The sequence below is a fragment of the Rutilus rutilus genome, assembly GCF_951802725.1.
Source record: "Rutilus rutilus genome assembly, chromosome: 17".
NCBI lineage: Eukaryota > Metazoa > Chordata > Actinopteri > Cypriniformes > Leuciscidae > Rutilus > Rutilus rutilus.
Genome location: NC_140230.1, coordinates 26,844,076 through 26,863,596, shown reverse-complemented (window position 1 = coordinate 26,863,596; position 19,521 = coordinate 26,844,076). Strand labels below are relative to the sequence as shown.

Here is a 19,521-nt window from a genome sequence, read left to right as displayed (position 1 = left end):
ACCAAGATTTTGTACAGTAGACATATATTATCCATATATAGTTTTTTTTTTAAGGCATCTATATCCATACAATTTATGAAGTGCACTTGAAGTCCTTAAAGGGATACTCCACTTTAAAATGAAAATTCTGTCATCATATACTCACCCTCATGTTGTTTCAAACCTGTATGAATTTCTTTCTTCTGCTGAACAGAAAGGAAGATATTTAGAAGAATGTCAGTAACCAGACAGTTTCTGGTCTCATTGACTTCCATAGTAGGAAAAAAATATACTATGGAAGTCAATGAGACCAGAAACTGTCTGGTTACTGATATTCTTCTAAATATCTTCCTTTCTGTTCAGCAGAAGAAAGAAATTCATACAGGTTTGAAACAACATGAGTGTGAGTGTATGATGACAGAATTTTCATTTTAAAGTGGAGTATCCCTTTAAGGCCTTTAAAAACATAGGCACCCATTGTGTGGAATGATTTGAGAAAGTTTTCCAAAAACATTCAGCATTATCTTATTTTTATTGTCATATCTCCAATGCCAAAATGTTCTCAAGGCTTTGGGTTAAATTACCAGTATTTGAGATAACATGTGCCAGACAGATCTGTTAACCTTCCCAAAACTGATATTAATGACATCAAAACATAGGCCTATCATTAAAAAGGCACAGGATGGTTTGACTTGTGATTAAATGTCAACTGAACCTTATTCGTAGAACAACTCTTCAGGTCTTGATATAATGGGATATGATATCACTCATGCCTAGTTTTGTGACGTGAAATTTGTGACATGAAACTGTTTTACACCACAAGAGGGCAGCTGATGATGAGATATAATATCCCATATAGGCTTCATCTGAGCTGAATAGAATAATTATATTGATTGCTTATTTTGGCTAAGGAAATCACAAGTTTGTTTTCCTGAAATTTTTGGCTTCTGCCAAAGATTTGTTGTTCAAAAATTGACTAATGTTGTTGAGACAGACAGATGTGCTTTTCATTACTCAGTTGGATTACATATAGCACACGTACATCACAGAGACGTCTATTTGATGTGCGTGTTTACATCTGGAAGACATTTTTTTTTAATGTTTGCTCATCTGCAATATGTCTATAGGATGTTTCCTGTCAGATGTCAAATAGATGTGTAGAAAATGTCTTCAATATGTTTATGATTTAGAATGTAAAACTCAAATCTTAAAGAAGTCTATCAGATGTTAGTAAACAGAATGCTTTCCAGATGAAGTAATCTTTAACAGACAGCTTGCAGACGTACGTGTGCTATCAGCTATCATGTATTGTCATGATAAAGCCTCTCCATCGTATCTGTCTATAATATATTTTTGCTTTAGGGTCAAATGACCTCAGAAACCTTACAAACAAATTTACTATCCAAATGATCATCTTCAGAAACGTGAACAAAGTTAAAATTAGAATAGAATAGAATTCTTAAATAAAATTTGAAGAGGCAATATACAGCAAGAAAGTAAATTACAAAAGAACATTAAGGTTGAAAAAGTATCACTATTTTAACTTCTGTGAATCATCTCTGAAAGGACAAGTGTGGTGTCCTGGCCTTCAAATGACAGAAGGCCATAGATAATGATAGAACAGTAGGCTACAATCGTTGTTCTGTTCTCTTTTTATGTCATAAACAAAACGTATCTACATAAACTCAGATGTTCACAATGCAATGTCATAGGAAGGAAACAAAGGCTACATCGATTCAATCGTCGCTCGATTGCTTGCATTTACATTAGACTTTCTGCGCAGATTACTAATGTCTGTTTAAAGATGGCGACTTACATGAACTGAAGGGGCAAATGCGTTCTGCAAGAGCATATACAAACTCAAAGCGATTTTTTTATATACGGGAATCATAATGGTTTTAAAAAACGTTTTTCGAACTACGGCGTTGGGTTTACAGACATGGAGTGCATTCTCATTCGCGAGGCAGGCCAGTATTGCCGTGCCTGCCTTCAGGCAGTCTACATGCAGCTCTTTTTCGAACTGGACGTTAACCCGTAATTTTAAAGGTAAGTATGTTTTTGACATCCGAGCTCCGAGTCAACGACTAATGCACTGCTTCAACATGCTGTCATATTTGCATTCACAAACACCTGAGAGACTGTTACAGTAATTTGGATATTAATTGGTTATCAATACTTATCCGTTTTTGTTTTTTATGTTGGACACATTATTAAGCTTTTCATGCCACTTTGAGGTGGAGTTTTATTTATGTTAGCCAGGATGGGTGTCAGTTACTATGGTTGTATGTTTATTTTTGTACATTTTGGTTTAGTAACGTTTTATTGACAGCATATGCAGTTCGAGTATTATCCTCTAGGGGGCTCTAAAATCTCAGCCACTGCATTTTCACTAAAAGTTCCTTAGTGTTGCTTTTAAGGTGGGGTATGTGATTCTCTTTTTTGGCCATTTTTTTCAAAATCACTTGAAATCCTATTCCTAACCCACTTACAGCCACTGAGTTAGAAGCACTGAAATGAAAATTAAGCAATTTAATCATCTGTGGAACGGGCAGGACTCGAAAACCTCCAGCCAATCATTTCCAAGACCACCTAGAATCATTGGACAGTACCATACCCCCCTCCCCCCATCCATGTCCATGTTCTTCGAATGGGTGGAGTCAAAGGAAAGAAGGTAGGACCATTTGAGTTGTGTATTTTCAAAATCTGCCAGCCGTTTTGCAAATCACATACCCCACCTTTAATATGTGGCCTTGTCACGAGATGATCAATGATATTTGCTTTATCTGTGGCTGGTCAATATGTTTTGGCTTATCACTGTATATAGACAGGGTTGTGCAATCCCTAGTTCCTGACAGTGTTTTTAGACATAATGACCTACCCTTATTAGGTTTTGCATTTGGATAAAGACATTAAGACATTGTCAAAGACTGCTTAGAATTTTTCAATGTAGTTTCGTATTCCCTATTTATTTCTTATGACGGACAATTTTGACTGTGAAGAACACAAGTGTGACTATTTGTTTATAACCATATAGCCTTTTCAAATCACGTCCATTTTTGGTCTGTGTGTTGACTGTGTTCACATAGCAAGTGTCACAAAAGTCCCCATGTGTCATAAGTTCAAGTTCAATTTTATTTATATAGCACATTTACAACAGCCACTAGGCTGACCAAAGTGCTTTACAGAACATCAAGATTAAAAAATATAACATACATAGCAACAAATAAAACAAAAAATAAGAGCAACATAGCTAAGAGGAACCATAAAACAGGAGTAGCAAAACAGTATCAGACTCAAATATAAATGAGTAAAACCAACCAACTAGGTTTTTAAAAGAGACTTGAAAGCAGACAGATAAGGGGCTGTTTTAATCTCTAGAGGCAGGGTGTTCCAGATTTGTGGCCCTGCCACCGCTAATGCACGCTCCCCTTTACGCTTGAGTCTAAAGAGAGGGACTACCAGCAGAGCCCGGTCGCAGGATCTTAGGCCTCATAACACTCAGTGAAGTGAAATATTTAAAAATTTCTAAAAAAGAAATTGCTCTGAAATTACTGAAGACCACCAGAGGGTAAATACAATAAAACGGTGACTAAGACAAAGAGAGTGAGGTGAGAAAAAGAGCAAAAGATGGTTGTCAAGAATGTGCGCGCGAGTATCGACATGACTAAGTGTGAATTGTCATGTCCCAGCAATGTGTGAAAATAACTGGTTGTGGGTCTAATTTAATGTCTAGGGGGGCTGGTGTAAATTTGTTTTCTGAGTTATGGTTTGAATTCTCCCCCACATTAATATAATAATAATATTATCACAATCTGCTACTAAAACAACTGTTTCTCTTTTCTTAAGAAAAGCACTACTATTACTTGTATTGCATGTAATATTGAGTCATCCATATTATTGTTAGTAAATCACTACTCTTATTAGTGTACTTATTGGAGTGTCGTTTTAGTTTAGTGTAGCGGTATACCTGTAAACATGTACGATTCACTCTGAAACTCAAAGGTCTTTACTGCAACTGGTTAAAATAAAAGTGTCTTAACTTGAAGTAATTATGACAGAAATATACAATTGTAATCAAAATGATTCAACCCCCATTACAAATCAGGTTTATTAGCAAAGGTTTTGAGACTTTCAGCTGTTTACAATGAACAATTCAAACAAAAGTAATTGGAAGAAGCTCAACACAACAAATGCAGTCTCAAAATGATTTAACCCTCTGAATAGAATCCCTCACAACAGCACAAATCTGCAAAACAGGTGTTGTCTCAAGCACACCTGATGCAACTAATCAAGGGCTTCATTAGTTGCACCAGGTGTGCTTGAGCTAGAACACATGAAATATCTGAACTGGCTAGGTTTGTTGAGTGTCACGTTTGACTGCATGTTAGAAATACGGTAAGTCAAAAGAATGGTCCAAAAAGTTAAGAGAAGGTACCATCGCCCTTCACAAACAAGGAACAGTATACAAAAAGATTGCAAAGGCACTAAATGTTCCTAGAGACACCATTGGAAGCATAGTTTGCAAGTTCAAAGTTAAAGGAACAGTGGTCACACTACCTAGATGGGGCAGAAAAAGGAAGCTATCAATGGCTCCAACCAGATTTCTAAGAAGACAGGTTCAGAAAAACCCTCAGCACTGAGGTTTCAGCCGCACAGTATAGAAAATCTCTGTTGGGATTTGAAGAAAGCGGTTTCAGCTAGGGGTGTGCGATGTATATCGTCTGCGATAATATCGTAATTGTTGTTTTAACAATATGCTATTTGACATTATCGAGTGTAGCATATCCCTCACAGACACCCAGAAAGTGCATGCATACTCTACGTGATAAAATCTTGTAGATTAGACTAGTGCCAGGTGCACATTTAGAGTGCACGCTTTCACTGCGTGATTTAGTCTTTATTTAAATCATTTAGTAATAAATATCACAAGAGTTCAGTTTTTCTCCAAATATCAGCATGATAACAAATGTGATATTGATTTTCTACAAGTTTAAAGGGACACTTCACCCATTTGCATTAAGCTTTGTATTGTTAGAAACCCAGTCATATATTATAATAAACGTGGATTTTTCGTTCATTTTTCCCTGAGATGGGAGAAATAAGGATTTAAGTGTTTTACTTCCTGCTTATTATGACGTAAAAATCATCATTTTGCGTCATAATAAGCAGGAAGTCACATTTCATTGAAAAGTGTAGAGACTACAAACACTAGCTCCTCATTATTCCAGGGGGCGGGACCCGCTCACGCTACAGACCTATTACAGATCAGTGGGTGGGACTTCACTTTCTGAAACTGAAAGCAATATCCTCCATCTTGTTTGGAAGCTAAGCTAACAGGCACTGTGGAGCCAGCTGTGAAGATATGACAATAGCGGAGGGTAACGTTACTCAATATGATGTAGAAGAAGAGGATTTCGGAAGTCTGCTGCTCGAATCGGGTGTTTGTGGCTACCTTTACAAGCCACATTATAGCGAAGAGCAGCCGAGGCGGAAGACCTGCCTGTCGCGGACGAGAAGCCCAGACTGGCTCGAGTTAGGGCGGACTGGTGGCGCCGGTGATCTCACTATGCAACTACGAACCGCTACGAACACAGAGATAGAGTCCGTCTGCGGCAAAGAATTTCTCCTAGACGAAATCTCTGAATCAGACGAGGACACGGACGTTTGTGTTGTGAACCATCCTAGTTTCGCACGGTCGCACCGCATCTGACTGAACATCCCGGTAACGTTACCATGCAATAATTCACCATTTCGAAAGAAATACAAATGAGGAGTAATTCATTAATGAGTTCGCCAAATAACTAACGTTAGACATTTTGTGTGAAATGAATTTCAAGCTCCGGTTGTAGGTAGCTAGCCTTATGGACGGATGAGTGATTCATATGCTGTTCGGGATTAGTGGGAGTGGCTTGCGCAGCTGTGCAATGTGGTGCATTGTGGGAGTTGTTGTCTTTCATACAAATGCGTCCTGAAGTTACTTTCTTTCTTTCCTCGGTCAAGAAGGCACCAAATTCAAAATTTATTTTACATTTCGACTACATATATGACCCACTTTCAATGAAGATCAATGTTCCCATGGGTGAAGTGTCCCTTTAATAAACAAGAAGTTCATATTAAGTGACTTATGTTTTAGACACCGTATTGCCTGTTTTTGCTCTATTTCCAATGAAAATAGTTCAAAACAAAGCCACACTGGTGTTTCCTTACTGAGTGAATCAGCTTTTTGAACGAATCAGTTGACTAGGATAGATTAAGATAGTCAAATGCCTCTTTCCTTGAATGAATCAGCCATTTTAACGAATCGTTTGAATCTCAATGATTCGCTCATTAACAGTGACTTGCTGCCACCTACTGGAGGTTTCAATTTCACATTTAAAGTATATTTTCTTGTTTTAAATAATTTAAAATAGCAATATTCAATATTGCAAAGATGAATTTTGTTCAAATTTTCATTTGATTGGTAACAGCCCTATTGTGTCTTATTTTTATAATTGAATTTGATTAAATTTATGAAATTGACACAAAAGATGATGCATGCAATTAGGTTTAAAAATGGCTTTATAAAGGTAAAAATGCCCATATTAGGTAAAAATCAATTGAAACATTGGAAAAAATGATTTCTATGTGAACTGACCACCACACAGAGTATGAAGAATATCAAAAGCTTTAGGAGTCGGCTGTCCACAACAGTCCTAAACCTGCCAAAGTACCAACACAATAAACACACTCAGGAAAATAGCGTCTAATAATCGTAATTGAGAAAATCCCAGAAAATATAGAGATATAATGTTTTGTCAATATCGCACACCCCTAGTTTCAGCACGCAAATCCAAGAATATTACTGAACGGGATGCCATTGCTCATGAGGAATGGGCTAAGATTCCTCAGAAACGCTGCCAGAAGCTGGTGTCTGGTTATACATCTCGTTTGCAGCAGGTCAGAACATCTGAAGTGTGTTCTACTCATTACTAAATTGCCATGAATAATTTTCAGACTGCAGAAAAATGATTTTTGTTGAATTAAATGTTAAAGTCTGTACATTTTGCCAATAAACCTGATTTGCAATGGGAGTTGAATAATTTCGATTGCAACTGTATTACTATTGTACAATAGTACAAATGTACTTTTTAAAAATAAGAACAACAATAATAATATTATTAATAGTAATTATTTACAATAATAATGTTTAGTTACATAATAATTAAACGTTATTATTTGAGGAATATTTTTCGTCCATGTTTTAATTTAGTAAACCTCTGTTGTGCAGCACTTTGCCAAAAAAAGGATAACATTTATTACATTTTCATTTGTTTACATTTTAAAACATTGATTAATTTTTTTGATGTATGCATTCATTACCATCGTTTTTGATAATATATTTGTATTCATTTTTATAGATTGTTTTATGATTTGAAACAGACGAACAGAATTTCTGAATAAAATACACTTCATTGGACTTAATAATGAAATACATTTTATTATTCTTAAATGTTTAATATTATTATTAATAGACTTGATTAGACATTTTTTTTATTGAAATTCAAAAAAACAAAACAAATGGTTTCAAGTTTGTTGTAATAATGCATTTGTTCAACAACAAAAAAACTGTATTCATTAATTTAAGGGTCATTTTAACATGATGATAATAATAATAATACATGTATTGTTTAATACTGTGAAACTGATCTTTTTTGAGGTGGTTATACCATAGAAATCTCATATTGTTATGGCCATGGTTAAGTGCTAGTACTTGTTATTTGCTGACCTCTAGGTACTGGTAGTTGTCTCAGAAAGATTACATACTGTACACTTTACTGTACATCCTTTAAGGCAGCATGTATTGTGTAGGATGCCAGACGGCTTATGAAGTAGCCATACTATAGATCATGATCTATGTATCCATTGTAGGTTGTTGTTACTATTATTAATTGTCCTTTTGCTGATGCTTTCTTGTTCAAAGTGACTGACAGTACACTTAGTACAGGGAAAATCCCTCTGGAGTGAACGGGGGTCACTAATGAGTGACGTTTCATACATTTTTCTTCTCCTCCTGTGATTTGAACCTACATCATGTTACAGATTTAAATATTTAACTACTGAGACACACCACCCTGATACTCTTACACAATTTTTAAAATAATTTTTACACAGTTAAAAAAATAAAATGCTGATCATTTGAACTTTCTATTCCTCTGATAATACAAAAGGTTTCTTGAGCAACAAATCAGGATATTAGAATTATTTCTGAAGGATCATGTGACACTGAAGACCGGACTAATGATGCTGAAAATTCAGCTCTGATCACAGGAATGAATTACATTTTAAAATATATTAAAATAAAAAGTAATTTAAAACTGTAATAATATTTTACAATATTACTTTTTCTACTGTATTTTTGATCAAATAAATGCAGCATTGAGCATAAGAGGCTTCTTACATGAGTAAAATCTTAATGAACCCAAACTTTTGAATGGTTATTGTAAGTTATTGATCAGATGCTTTTATCAAAGTATAGTACAGGGAGAGTCCCTCAGTCAGAATGTGGTGGTAAGTTGTTCATGGCCCATTTTTTGTTGCTATCAAAATGGCAACCTTCCGACCTGAGCTTTACGAGACAAGTTGCCGCCCTTACGTTTTTACTTGCAGCTCAGTTCAAGCACATGTTTTCTTGTTCTTCGGGCAAAAAATAATGTGTGGGGGAAAAGAGTTGAATTACTAGTTCCCGCAAGGCTTGTGAACTATGAAAGAGTGGGTGTATAGGTTATTTAAAAAGAAAGAAATTATGAATAAATGTATTTGCGATTTTCTCAAATGCTCACGTTTGCATAGTAATACAACAGCAGATGTCTTAAGCATCAGCAAAATGCTGACCAGTTTTCTGAAACTCTTTTTCTAAGTAGGGCTAAGTGTACCTATTAAGGCCACCAAAATCTTAGTCTAGGTTTTTTTCATAGATATTGACAGTTTATAAGAAAAATCATTTGTTAAAATGCAAGATTTATCTCTCATTTGAAAATGTATTAATTAGTTGATGTACATTTTAGAATATAAAATTAAGATAATTTAAGAATAAAGTCAGAAGTCTGGCATGGGCTTAATTGGTACTTTGGCACCATTTAAGCCCGCATGTGTTCCAAGTAAGCCCACATTATCATTGATTCACAAAATCTAAAAATTAATTGTTTTTAAAGAAGTAAAACATCAATATATTTATTCAGTAACAGGGAAGTATTAAAAAAAAAAAACTTTTGCAATTTGATTAGGCCATCCTTAAAAATATTCTTGTTTGCCGTAACCCGACCGACCCTGTCAATTTAGTACCGACCCAATTATTTATTTATTTTCCCTTTCAGTTCGACCGACTTGCCGGTTGTAAACTTGCGTTAAGACCGACCGATTTTTTTTTTAACAAAAACAAACAACTAATACAAACAACTAATACAAATGCAATAAAATAATATTAGTTATTAAGTATTGTGAATATAAATTGCCTAGACCTACATACAAACATAAGCTACGTTCTTTCTTTTAAATAAAAACCCGTGGCGCGTCATCTATGATTATGTTTACACCATTGGTTAACCGTTAACGCATGTCACACTACTGCCTGCAAGCTAAGTTTGCTTCGTTTCATTCACTGTCAATGGTTCGCGCTTGGTAATGATGGCTGCGGCTTTACTCTAAAGATTATTTTTTTTTATATGTTGTTGAATATGGTTTATTAAAAAATAAACATGCGAGAGCGTGTTATAGGCTATATGTCATGTTAAAAGGCCTCATTATACTTCTGCGTCGGACATACGCCAGAGCCTATACGCCGTAGGCAACGTGTTGGTTTTAATTTATACTTCTGTGTCGTTGTCCGCGTTGACGTGCACCTGGGGAGCATGAAACCCCGAGGGAGGGGTTCTGGCAGACCAATCACAGCGCTTGTGTCCGCGTAGAATTGACGCGTTGTTACATTTTTGGAGAGGTGCACGTCAGGGTACGCCGAAGGGTACGCGCGCTACACACAGCCTACGACGTAGCTACGGCGGCAGTTCGACGCAGAAGTATAAAACAGGCTTTAGTCAGATATGACGACGCTACTGCAACACGCATTGCCGCAGATGAGAAGCTGAGCATCAACGTGCAAACTATCGCAAATCAAAGTGAAAGTAAGTCGCTGACGCTTAACACACAATCATCATCATTAAATGTAAAGAAACGAAATGATCTTACCAGGGCTGTTTCCGCTTTCTCTTATTGCGGGCTTTGATTCAGAAATTTTAGCTGATGATCAATAAAATAATGTAGTCATAACTGTTGCTTTCGGTGACGTGCACTCCATTAAATCTACATATAGCGGTAATTGAAGATCGGATTTATATCCGCAAAAAAACAACACACATTTAGCCTATGTAACCAGGTGTAAATGGAATCGTTTTGATAAATCAGATTGCAATCCGATCTGAGAAAACGCATGAAGTGGCCTGGTGTAAACAGCCCTTAGACATAGGTGAAAAATGTCATCCCACCCCCCCACCGACCCTGATTTTTTTTTTTTTTAAATGAAAAAATATATACTTTTTTATATTATTTTTTTTATATATAAAATATATAGACCGACCTACCGACCCTTTTTTTCTTTTTTTTTGCTGTTACTGCAAACCAAAATATTTTTAAGGATGGCCTTAGAGCCCTGGGTGGGATGGGTCGGTGTTAGTGGCCGGTGGTCTGGAGCCTTAAGTTGGCTTGACTGGAGTTGTAGCTGGAGTCAAGCCAGAAGTTTGCCGAGTTGGGCATAGGGGGTCCTCCTATTGGGCCCCCCACACCGGGAGTCTGGAGCCTTAAGTCGGCTTGGCTCCCGAGTTATGCCTGGTCAAAGGTGGAAGTTTAACCGAGTGTATATCGGGAAGGAAGCCGAGTTGGGGCTCCAGACTCTGGGGTTTTGGGGGGTCTCCTAGTGGGCCCCCCACACCGGGAGTATGCAGCCTTAGGTCGGCTTGATTCTGGAGTTATGCCCGATCAAATTTCCACAGGAAGTGACCATATGTCGGGAAGAAAGCCGAGTTAGGGCTCAATACTCCCGGCGTAGGGGGCCCACTGGGTGACCCCCTACATGCCCGGAGTCCAGAGCCCCAACTCAGCTTGGGTCCCGAGTTTTGCCCGGTCAAAGCTGGACAGGAAGTGGCGGTATCTCGGAGCTGGACGGTCCCAGGGGCTCAGGACTGTGGGGAATGTAGGGTCCCTCTGGGACCTCTCCATGCCCGGAATCTCAAGCCTTAACTCGGCTTGGCTCCCGAAATATGCCGGTTATACAATGGCACTGTACCATTTAAGCCCATCTTAAAAAAATTTTTTATGAAAATAATCTTCTCTACAAAACAATTTATGATGTACATATTTGTGCATTAATATAGAATGAATCACAAACTATTTATTGTTTGCAGTTCACATATTTAATTCTTTGGCAGTATAGCCTTTCTGTAAGGCTAATGGTTTGACCTGGAGATAAGCTTTGAACGCAAGTTAATAAAACTCATCTTTCCATTTAAAGGAAAATTATATAAAATGATAAAGTACTATTTGTTCTTACACAAAAAACAATACATTTATCTCTTATTTGACATATCAATGTAGTTACCAAAGAAATGGCTGAAAATTGCAGAAATGTGTTGGTTTCTGAAGGGTCCCGAAACACCAAAGTTTTGGGGTGACTGTGTGAGGTCCCCTGAGACAGCATGCACATGGGTGGGGCTAACTCAACATTGCCAAATGTGATTGGTATGCAATAATAAATGCCAGGGAAGTAACAAATCACTGGATTGGTTAAAATAATGAGCAGCATAAAATATTATTTTCTCTTTTTTTAATTTGACTTCAGAGTTGAAAGTGGGTTTAAAGGGTACATGGGCTTAATGGGTACACTTACCCATCAGAGATAACTAGGTCACTGGTTTAGCCATATTTGACACATTTCCTTCAGATAACCAGTACGATGCTTAATGGGATAGTTCACCCGACTCCTCCCACCCCCACCCCCCAAAAAATGAAGATTCTGTTATTTACTCACCCTCATGTTGTTCCAAACCTGTATGACTTTTTTTCAATGGTAACCAAAACAGTTTGGTTACCAACATTCTACAAAATATCTTCATTTGTGTTCCACAGAAGAAAGTCATCCAGGTTTTAACAACATAAGGGTGAGTAAATGATGACAGAATGTTTATTTTTGAAACCTTAGTTTTTTTCAATTTAACCTCAAATTTATTTGCTTAAAATATTAATTAAATGTAAACTTCTGTCCCCAGTATCCAGTGTTTGATAGGGGTGTAACGATACCGTCATGTCACGATTCAATACATATCACAATACTGAACTCACGATATGGCCAGCAGCCATATCACCCTGTAGCCCAAGACTGCTTGCCCACAGAAGCTAAGCAGGGCTGAGCCTGGTTAGTATCTGGATGGGAGACCTCCTGGGAAAAACCAGGTTGCTGCTGGAATAGGTGTTAGTGAGGCCAGCAGGGGGTGCTCACCCTGTGGTCTGTGTGGGTCCTAACGCCCCAGTATAGTGATGGGGACACTATACTGTCAAAGAGCACCGTCCTTCGGATGAGACATAAAACCGAGGTCCTGACTCTCTGTGGTCATTAAAAATCCCATGGCATTTCTCGTAAAGAGTAGGGGTGTAACCCCGGTGTCCTGGCCACATTCCACCCATTGGCCCTTACCAATCATGGCCTCCTAATAATCTCCTTACATTGAATTGGCTCTATCACTCTCTCTCCTCTCTCCACCTATAGCTGGTGTGTGGTGAGCGCACTGGCGCCGTTGTACTGTGGCTGCCGTCGCATCATCCAAGTGGATGCTGCACACTGGTGGTGGTTGAGGAGAGATCCCCTGATATGATTGTAAAGCGCTTTGGATGTACAGTAGTACATATGAAAGCGCTATATAAATGCTTCATTCCATTCCACGATAGATATTATTGCGATACTCCAAGACATATGATAAAAGGTTAACAAAAAATTTACTGTTTATTAAACTGATAAATTTGATATTACATTGTGTGTATAAATGAATATTCTTGGACTTGGTGCTGGAAACCCAAAGCACAGGACAATAGTGACACCAGAATAAAAATATTCATGATTCTGAAGCTGAAAATACAGAGTTATTTTAGACGAATATGTTTCTCTGTCACTGACTAGATACATTTAAAATAATGTAGGCCACTTTTTTACACAGACATTCCCCTATTGCATTATTATACATTATATTCAACATTATATATAATATTTTAATGTAGTACTGACACTAAAACTCAGAAACTTGAATTTTTTCTCACATAGTAATTTTTATTTTGGGTGAACGATTCACGATACATATTGTCACTATTCACGATACATGTTGCATTTTTGTATTGCGATATATTGTGACACCCCTAGTGTTTGACATTCTAAAGTTATATGATATGACTATGCAACAGCTCAAAGTAAAAGGTGTAAAAACATTTTACAAATTTGTCTCAAGTTACCTGGCTGTGATGACAACTCTTTTTCATGACAGTCTCACAGACGTGTCTTTTCCTTGAGTGGGTGTGCGGGAAGGATGTGGCCAACCAAATCACCCCCACCCTTGGTGACACTTTATCACCATTGACGTGTCTCAAATAGTCTTTCTTGAGCTTCAGAGGAGAGTAAAAAGCTTTGTGACTTACAAATGCTTTTAAATGTCTCCTAACTAAAGGGGTTTGCATCATGAATAATCACAATTATTAAAGTAGACTTGAAGTGATACAACAGAACAGACACCAAATGAAAACAGTCTTCTCCTACATGGTTCCTGTGTGTTTTTTTTTTTAAAGAAATATGTAGTTTCTGCATTTGTGCATTATTATTATTTTTTAGTAAGAAATTTTAAATTGACTTGACCAATATATATGACTTTACGGTTTGTTTCAGGTGATGAAACCCTTCCAAACCAACCAGTGAGGCAATATGCTCGGCCCTCTAGAAAGAAACAAGGTAAGAGAAAACAATTGTGCCACAACACACCAAAAGCCAGATTTACTAACAGCTTGCGCCAGCACAAACCCTCTTACTCTTACTAAAGACATGCAGTGAGAAATGAGCGTTGAAAAGGCGTGGTCACAGTTGTTTTTGCGCCTGACCTTATTTCATATGCAATTGTAGGAGAGTATTTAAAGGGATACTTCACCTCTGGAAAGATGAATGTGTATTTAAAATGGGTCATTTATGTAGAAGAAATGTGAAATTATTTTTGAATTTGGAGCTTTCTAGACTGAGAAAAGCCAGAAAATTTATTTTTGGCTTATGTGGATGAAAGACAACAACTCCCAGAATGCACTTGCTTCGCTGCCCTAGGAGGCCACTCCCAAGCCATGCCTACCGGTAAGAGAGCACAGTTAAACAAGGCTAGGCTACTAGTGAGTCTCCGTGACGACTCGAGTCTGCCCGGGATTTCGAGATCGCCCAGAATGTCCAGGATTCGGCTTTTGATCTACAGTCGCCGTTCATTATGTTTACTGTGGCAAGCAGGACGAGACTGAGGGCCGTGGGAGAACGATGAGAGGCCAGTGGCGTGATTACCGATGAGCAGGACAGTCAAAGACTGTGAGACGCACTGGTCTCGTATCTCTCACGGAGGAGCAGGAATTTTCTTAGCAATGTTAAAACGCACATCAATCGATCACTTGTTTAGCGTTCATGTAAACACTACATTCAGATTCACCAATCGGAATGAATTCAGTTAGATTGAAACAAAAGGTGTGCATGTAAACAATGAATGGCGACCGCAGAAAGCAAAAGCCGAATCCCGGACATTTTGGGCGATCTCGACGGCCGGATGTGTCCGGGAAAAAGAGGATGGTAACCCCTACTACTCAGCTTTCTCCACAGAACAAGAGCCTGCTAGCTTAGCTTCCAAAGAAAGACGGCTGACACTATGTGTACATTCTGTGAGTGAGATCCCACCCTCTATGGGCGGGTTAAAAACATGCGGGACAGCCCCTACTTCTGGCTGTAGTCTCTAGCCTCTGGCCAAAAAATCCTCCGATGACGCAAAATGACGATTTTTGCGTCATCTGAGGATTTTTTCCAGACAAAAAATACATAAATCTCTCGTCTCAGGGGGATATGAGGGTAGAAAGCACGGTAATTCGAAAATACTACAGGTTTTCTACTAATACAATGCTTAATGCTAAATCCTGAAGTATCCCTTTAAGTGAATCATGCAACTATATTTACTTTGTCAATTTAGTGGTATTTGCGCCATTATTTCATGCCCAAAAGCATGTCTTAACTGGTTTTGCACCTGACATGACTCTGTGAATTGCCACATTCTCCGTAGATCACCCGCAGAACTTTCCTCTACCATTGACACTTTTATTAGATTGTGGCTCCACATTAATTTGTCGTTTAGTAAATCTGTCCCCAAGTGTAAAGGCCCAGTGACACCAAGGACGATAACTATAACGCGAGCAATAAAGATAGCATTCTAAAAAAAAATCTAAATCTAAAAAAAATAGCAGAGTCCACACCTCAATTGTAATGAGAACAGCAAAGAGGAACAATGTTGTTGTAATCACTTTCAGAACAATTTTTTTGAGCTGATGAACAACAAAAACACACAGCTAATATCAGAGTCCATCCTGCTGTAAGAGCTCGAGCATTTACGGCAAAACTGCAGTGCATGCCTATAATAAACAAAGATATTGTGTGTTGGTATGGACAATAATATAGTTATCGTTCTTAGTGTGAATGGACCTTAATACTGACGGGCCTTGAATTTTAAATTATGCAAGTCATTTTGGTAGCCTGCCAGTTTGATATCAGTTTTGATAGGACTCATTGGCTCTTTGCTTTATTTTCTTCCCAGAATTCCCAAGTCAGCTTCAAGACCTGCATCCATCCATGCTGAAGCATGAATATGCATCTGTCCCACTTGCACAATCGTATGGTTTTGTACTCTCAATTGTTGCATTAATCCGTTCATTATTGTATAAACACTGATTATATACCTTGTATATGATTGCATGTATAAAAAGTACATGATTACTTCAGACTTCCTTTATGCATTTGAATGCAGAACGGTTGCAGTATTATGTCATATCTTTGCAGGGTTGACGATGTGGTGAAGAAACTGCTTACGCTGGAGTTTGCAAATCATGTACGGGTTTTTATTTCCTTTTAGTTCTTTATTGAATATTTTCATATTTCAAAACATTAGGGAGCGGGACTACAAAGGAAGGAACTATAAAAGGGTGTTAAATCAAATTTTAACTCGAATATCTGTGTCTCAAAATATTTATTTCTTTTTTTAGAGTGAAAAACTGCGTTTGAAAGAGGAACAGCTCATTGCCAAGGTTCAGAGGGATGAGAATGACCGCAGCTCAACAGAAGTCAAGGGCAAGTTCTCTTTTTTTCTTTCTTAAAACATTTGACAAAGCCACTGCTATAACCAAACTGGAATCTCAGAACATGACTCAATCATGCAAAATTTCCTTGTTTGCGTTACAGTGGCGATTATGACAGCGCGTATTCGCAACTTCCAGGAGCACTTGCACAAACACCCCAAGGTAAACAAAATGCTTCAGTAGCGTGACTTTTTTCGGCCTTCAGTAAAGGTGTCAGAACATTTGTTCCCATCCTTTTGATTAACACCCACAGACAAACAGGAAATCCTGTGCATACGCTCATGTGTTCAGTAGTAATTAAAGCATATATACTACCGTTTAAAAGATTGGGATGAGTATGATTTTATTTTGGAAGAAATTAATACATTTATTTAGCAAGGATACATTAAATTAATCAAAAGTTACATTAAATACTTATATTGTTCCAAAAAAATATATATATTTCAAATAAATGCTTTTGAATCTTTTATTCATCAAAGAATCCTTAAAAAAAGGGTTTCACAGTTTTCACAAAATTATGAATCTGCACAACTTTTGTTGGAGTTTAATAAAGATAAAAATGATTTGGACTCTTTCTGGTTGTCTATTTTTAGTTGAAATGTTCCTGGTTAAAGTGATGAACTGCCCCTGTGGTTTAACTGTGGATTTGAGAGGAAATTACTTCATACCTCTGCCAAAAATCTACTTTTTACTGGGTGGTTAAATGTTATTGCAAAAAAGCCTGAAATAAGGAAGTTAGTTGTAGGAGAAACTCTAGAATAATTTTCGGCTGATTTCAATTGATTTGATGATATGTATATATGTATGAATTATTGTATATGCTAGTTTATATGAATAATTTTAAACACATTTATATCATTAAGCAGAGTTTTCTGTACCTAGTTCTGTTATTTAAAGTGTTGGTTCACCCAAAAATGAAAGTTCTCTCATCATTTACTCACCTTCATGTTGTTCCAAACCCGTAATGCTTTTGTTCATCTTCAAAGCACAAATGAAGATATTTTTAATATATTCTCATCATATTTGTCCATCCATTGAAAGTCCACACAACCAAAACTTAAATTAAAATCTGTTCATTATTAGAAGCGATCGTGTCTTCAAGCATTCAGAAGACTTGCATTAAACTGTTTGATTCATGAAAGTTTTGGTTGTGTGGACTTTCAATGGATGGACAAAACATAAGAGAATATTAAAAATATCTTTATTTGAGCTCCAAAGATGAACGAAAGTTTTAGTTATTGGTTTGGAACAACATGAGGGTGAGTAGTTAATGACAGAATTGGCATGGGTGAACTATGCCTTTAAGAAAATGTTGAAACAATTGATGCATCCCAATTCGCATACTATCCGTCCTAAATAGTATTCAAAATTAGAATTAGTTTGTCCCAAATCGTAGTGTGTTGAAATGAGTATTCCGAAGATACCTGGATGGTCTTCTAATTCCGGTTCGAATCTGAAGTGCAGATCCTTGCACACTCTAATGGCTAGTATTGCCCATTGCGCATTGGACTAGGATTCGATTAGAACTACAAACATGAATAAAAAGTGCTTAAAACTACAAACATGGCGGATATGCGTGAAGTTAAGTAGAGAGCTTTAGATAAAGGGGATTAATAATCAGTATCTAACCTAATGAAAAGATATTTATTTAATGTTATCCACATTATATTTCATCTGCAACAACATTGTGAAAAGATGTTTGGTCATTTACTTCACAAAAACAGTACATACTTTTAAAGCATAGTATAGACCCCTTCAATGTTTGTAAACATCGAATGCCTAGGTTGGGTGCGCGCGCAGCATGGGGTCAGAAAAGTGGTGTGGCTAATAGACCGGCATATTGTGTCAAGGGTATGCACTGTCTTTGCCAACACAGGAACGGGAGCAGAACCATAATAAACTTGTTTTAGCTAATGGCGATTGTCTGCCTGATCCCAATCTCCTAACAGAATGGGTAGACAACGTTAGCAAGTGGCCAGATATTCACTGGTACTGCTATCTATTCAGATAGATACTGTTATCTGCTAAGTCTGTAGCATGACACAGTTCACAATCAATGCCAGATATCAAACTTCACCTAAGATCCTGCAGGAATCCTGAAAAACTTGACTCCACAACTGGTGCGATTTTCACAGTTCACGACGCAACAAGTAGGCATTTATTTCTTGACGAGAAATTCTCTGGTTAACAAACAATTCAATGGGATGGAATGAACTTTCTGACCCCGACATGCGCACTGCGAACTGCGAATTCTCCTGTGACGTCAACCGTGAAGGGGTCTATAAGTAGGCGAATTAGGATGCAGCAAATGAGTCAAATTAGTGTACAAAAGCATCAAAACCTCTTTTGTCATATTACATTAGGATAAAGCCAACAAAAGATGGATGCTCATGACCATCGACAGCAGGAAGAAAAAGTTGACGTTTCTGAGAAGGACCCGTTATGAATCCTTTGTGAAGGTGTGTCAAGAGCTCGGAATCACGTACACGTTCCCTCCTGAATACTATCGGCGGGTCACCCGACGTTGGCTTGCCAAAAAGGCCTTCTGCAATAAGGTAAGTTCTCAGCTCTTACTAAAATGTCCCAATGTTCTTTGTAGAGTTCGGGGTTTGTGTTTGACCTGTGGTTTTCTTCCTCTCAGGTCTTTAAAGCGGTCCAGAAACAAAAAGCAGAGCAGAGAGAGAAACAAAAAGCAACGGAGGCTAAAGAAAAGGAGCTAACATCCTCCAAATAACCACAAAGCCAGCCATGAACTGTGTGCTGTCAAGTTCAGAAGAACAATCTGATATGTCCTCCTTTGATTCATGTGACATTCAAAGAAAAACCAATCAGAAACATGATCTGCATCAAATTATCTGGGTGCTGTCATTTATTTGTCAATGGTAAAACATACTCATTTCTCTGAATTATTATAGCTGCACCAAATAAAAGATCTTAAAATGTATTGTTTGGTTATCATTCCTCAAAGTACTGATGATTATATCAGAATAACTTCATAGAAATCCTTTGATGACATGTTAGTTTCGCACATTCAGGAGTTTTGGATCAGCAGCTGATGAAGACGTGTGTCATATGCAAGACTGATGCATTGTGGTTGTGTGGCTAGTACAAATGGTT

General features: G+C 37.5%; 1 protein-coding gene across 1 annotated transcript; it reads left to right on the top strand.

The window, feature by feature from the left end:
• The first annotated feature begins 1,580 nt into the window (after nt 1–1,580).
• Nucleotides 1,581–19,348, top strand: mrps15 (mitochondrial ribosomal protein S15). The gene is made up of 8 exons (XM_084386164.1): nt 1,581–2,025; nt 13,931–13,993; nt 15,867–15,942; nt 16,109–16,157; nt 16,312–16,396; nt 16,508–16,566; nt 18,768–18,959; nt 19,046–19,348. The coding sequence occupies exons 1-8, from the start codon at nt 1,872–1,874 to the stop codon at nt 19,136–19,138; spliced, it is 771 nt and encodes a 256-aa protein (XP_084242290.1). The 5' UTR covers nt 1,581–1,871; the 3' UTR covers nt 19,139–19,348.
• Nucleotides 19,349–19,521: the final 173 nt, after the last annotated feature.